The sequence below is a fragment of the Arachis ipaensis genome, chromosome B07 (genome assembly GCF_000816755.2).
Source record: "Arachis ipaensis cultivar K30076 chromosome B07, Araip1.1, whole genome shotgun sequence".
Taxonomy (NCBI): Eukaryota; Viridiplantae; Streptophyta; class Magnoliopsida; order Fabales; family Fabaceae; genus Arachis; species Arachis ipaensis.
The window spans coordinates 31,978,747-31,982,677 of record NC_029791.2 but is presented as its reverse complement, the minus strand read 5'-3'; the positions used below and the strand labels follow the sequence as shown (position 1 = coordinate 31,982,677).

Sequence of the window (3,931 nt, the reverse complement as noted above, 5' to 3'; positions counted from 1 at the left end):
TTTATTTATGCTAAGATTTATATAATTATGCTTATTTGTTTTAGTATGCCTTAAGATTGAATTCTTGTGATGGATATGAAGTCTAGGATTGCCTTTGGCGTTGCGGGGTCTTATATTCTACATCACTGGGCATTGTTACCATACTGAGAACCTCCGGTTCTCACACCGTATTTCTGTTGTGTTTTTCAGATGCAGGTCGCAAGCCACCTCGGTGAGTTGCTTTGGATGGTGACAGAAGCAGAGGATCCGGATATCTTTTGGAGTCTTTTTTATTTAATTTTTTTATACATTTCTCACTTTTGTATTCTGCTTTTTCCTAGAGGCATGTCTTGAGACAACAAAACTTGTATAAGCTATTTTTACTGTCTGGTTTTTGTATAGTCTGTATATGGCTAGCCGGCTTAAACTCCGTGAGCCGTGGCTAGATTCTTATGATATTATCCTATTATGTTTTGATATATCTTATCTGTTTTCTGTGCTTTAAGTTAGTAGCTTCGTTAGTACGTTTTGCGCTTTTCAAATCCTGTTTTTGAGCTATATCCTTCATTGGGCTTCTAAATTACAATAATTCTTTCTATATATTATACGTGTGAGCTTAAAACTGTCGTAATCTCTGATTAACCTTTGCTTTACGACGTGAGGTAAAACTTAGGCTAATTAGGGTGTTACATTTAGTGGTATCAGAACGGTTCGTCCTCGTGAGCCTGAGGGATGGACTAATTGTGCTTCATTGCATACTCTGTGTGTCTTTTCTTTGATGCTATTAGGTTATCTGTTTGATATTGCATAGCATGCTTGTTTGTGAGTGCCTGTTTGGGATAATTGAAGCACTAGGCTTTTGATATTGAGACTGATCACCTTGATATCAATTGTTTGGTGCAGACAAGAACCCTAATGGCCACTCGCGGACGAGGTCGAGCCCGTTCACGAGAAAGTAGGAATGCGCAACCGGCTAACAACCACGCCGAATTCTTGGCGGCCATGGCAAACTTAGCGAATACCATAGAAGCTAATGCTACTGCGACTCTGCAAGCAGTGCAAAGATTGGGCCAACCGGCCGGAAACGAAAATGGGAATGGTGAAGGGAATGCTCATGACATTGCTGAGGGAAACGGCGATAATACGGGAGATGTTTCGATGACCTTGGCGACATTCCTCAAGGTTCATCCACCCATTTTCCGAGGATTAACTAATCCTACTGAAGCGAACAACTGGTTCCAGGCCATGGAGCGTGCTTTACAAGCGCAGCACATTTTGAATAATCAGTATGTTGAATTTACTGCTTATCAGCTGGCAGGACAGGCCCAGCACTGGTGGCAAGTTGAGTGCCGCTTGCTACAGCTTCAGAACACCGACGTTCTATGGGATGTATTCTAGACGGCCTTTTACAAGAAGTATTTTTCGGAGTCTACAAGAGAAGCAAAGAAGATGGAACTGATGCAGCTGAAACAAAGTTCCCTATCTGTGGCGGACTACACAAGCAAGTTTGAGGAGCTTTGTAGGTTTTCTGTCAGGGTGCCCCGGAGACCTACGAGAGATGGAAGTGCATCAAGTACCAGAGGGGTTTGAAGGAAAGCATTATGACTGCTGTGGCTTCTATAGAGATCTGTGTCTTCTCCGACTTAGTGAACAAAGCAAGGGTGGTTGAGGAGTATGCCAAGACTGTAGCGGCGTCCAAGGATACTCATGGAGGGAACACTAACAAGGGGCGTGGCAAGTATTTTCATCCGAGGGGTCAAAGCTTCAAGAGAGGAGGATATGTGCCTCAAGGGCAAGGAGGCTTCAGAAAGAACACCCATGATCAGTTTCAGCGTGGCAAAGGGAGAGAAAATCAGAGTAAAATTTCTCCGGATTTAGCTTGTGATCGTTGTGGACGTTTTCATCCATATGACTCTTGCAGGATTGGTTTAGGTGGTTGCTTCAACTATGGATTGCCCGGCCACATTGTGAGGGATTGCACTCGTGGGAGGAACCCGAATGCGGGTCAGAGTCAGCATCAGGGGCGAGTCTTTGCTGTGAACGCCAAGAATGCTTCCAAGGCAGATCCGTTGATGAGAGGTATTTGTTTAATTGGTGATAAGACTTTGATTGCATTATATGATACTGGAGCATCGCATTTGTTTATTTCGTTTGCTAAATTTGAGGAACTAGGCTTGAAAGTGTTCGAGTTAGCTTTTGATCTACATGTACATACTCCGCATCAAACGATTATGACTAGGTCAGGTTGTAGGCAAGTAGGATTTAAAATGGAGGGTAGAGACTTTGTGCATGACTTGATCTGTTTGCCAATGATTGGATTAGAGATCATTTTGGGATTTGATTGGTTGTCGAAGAATCGAGTTTTGTTGGATTGTTTTAAACAGTCGATTCGATTTATGCCAGAAGGAGAGAGTGGAGCGGTGGTAGCTGTGGGGTATTATCTGAACTCTGTAATCGTGCACTATAGTGGGGAAGAGTGTCAGAGTTATATCCTGTTGGCTGCTAATGCGTTGGATGATGTCCAGAGCTTAGATCAGATACCGGTAGTTAGAGACTTTCCGAAGGTATTCCCGGAAGATATCCCTGAGTTTCCACCTCAGAGGGAGGTTAAATTTGCGATTGAATTGGTGCCAGGAGCCGGATCAGTGTCGATTACGCCGTATAGGATGGCTCCGATAGAGCTGGCAGAGTTAAAGACTCAGTTGGAAGAGCTTCTGAATAAGAAGTTCATTCGACCGAGTGTATCACCGTGGGGAGCACCAGTTTTATTGGTAAAGAAGAAGGATGGAGGAATGTGATTGTGCGTGGATTACTGATAGTTGAACAAAGTGACGGTGAAGAATAATACCCGCTGCCAAGGATAGACGACTTGATGGATAGCCATAGATCCTTCAAAGGTAGAAGCAGTAATGGAGTGGTAAAGACCAACGACGGTGATGGAAGTTAGGAGTTTCTTAGGATTAATTGGATATTACCGAAGATTCATTGAAGGATTCTCCCGGATTGCACTACCAATGACTAAGTTGACAAGGAAGGAGGTGCCTTTTGTGTGGACGTCGGAGTGTGAAGAGAGTTTTCAGACTTTGAAGCAAAAGTTAACTTCAGCACCTGTTTTAATCTTGTCGGAACCACATGTACCATTTGAAGTATATTGTGATGCGTCATTGAAGGGTTTAGGTTGCGTGTTGATGTAACACCGGAATGTGGTGGCTTATGCATCGCGTCAGCTGAGACAGCATGAGGTGAATTACCCCACTCATGATTTGAAATTAGCGGCGATTGTATTTGCATTGAAGATTTGGAGACACCACTTGTACGGAGTAAGTTTTAGCATCTTTTTTTATCATAAGAGTCTCAAGTACATCTTTGACTAGAAAGAGCTTAATATGCGTCAGAGGAGATGGATGGAGTTGCTTAAGGACTACGATTTTGAACTGAGTTATCATCCTGGAAAGGCGAATGTGGTAGTAGACACATTGAGTCAAAAATCTTTAACAATTACTTGGATGAGAATCAAGGAAGAAGAGCTAGTGGATAAGTTCGTGGATCTTAAGCTGGATATTGGTGAAGTTGCTGGAAGAGTTTGTTTGAACCAGTTACAGATCTCAAGCACATTTTAGATGGAGATTCAAAGGGAAGGATTTGTATACCTGATGTCGGGAGTTTGAGACAAAATTTGTTCTTAGAGGCTCACAACAGTGGGTTTTCTATTCATCCTGGAATTACAAAGATGTATTATGATTTAAAGAAGATGTTCTGGTGGCCTGGGATGAAAGGTGATGTAGCAACAGTGGTATCCAAGTGCCTGACGTGTCAGAAAGTAAAGATAGAGCATCAGAAACCGTCGGGAATGCTACAGCCTCTTGAGATTCCTCAGTGGAAGTGGGAAGGAATTGCAATGGATTTTGTGACTGATTTACCAACGACTAGGTCGGGATTTGACGCAGTTTGG

General features: G+C 43.0%; 1 protein-coding gene across 1 annotated transcript; it reads left to right on the top strand.

Moving 5' to 3' along the window:
- LOC107607130 lies at nucleotides 895-3,220 on the top strand. The gene is made up of 3 exons (XM_016309112.1): nucleotides 895-1,368; nucleotides 1,515-2,668; nucleotides 3,157-3,220. Exons 1-3 carry the CDS (start codon nucleotides 895-897, stop codon nucleotides 3,218-3,220), a joined length of 1,692 nt encoding a protein of 563 aa, XP_016164598.1.

Excerpts from the sequence above, each read along its gene's own strand:
- LOC107607130 (XM_016309112.1), top strand. The coding sequence starts at position 895 with ATGGCCACTCGCGGACGAGGTCGAGCCCGTTCACGAGAAAGTAGGAAT. Across the intron at positions 1,369-1,514 it reads ACACCGACGTTCTATGGGAT|GGTGCCCCGGAGACCTACGA; the intron begins GTATTCTAGACG and ends GTTTTCTGTCAG. Across the intron at positions 2,669-3,156 it reads GCTCCGATAGAGCTGGCAGA|GTTGCGTGTTGATGTAACAC; the intron begins GTTAAAGACTCA and ends TGAAGGGTTTAG.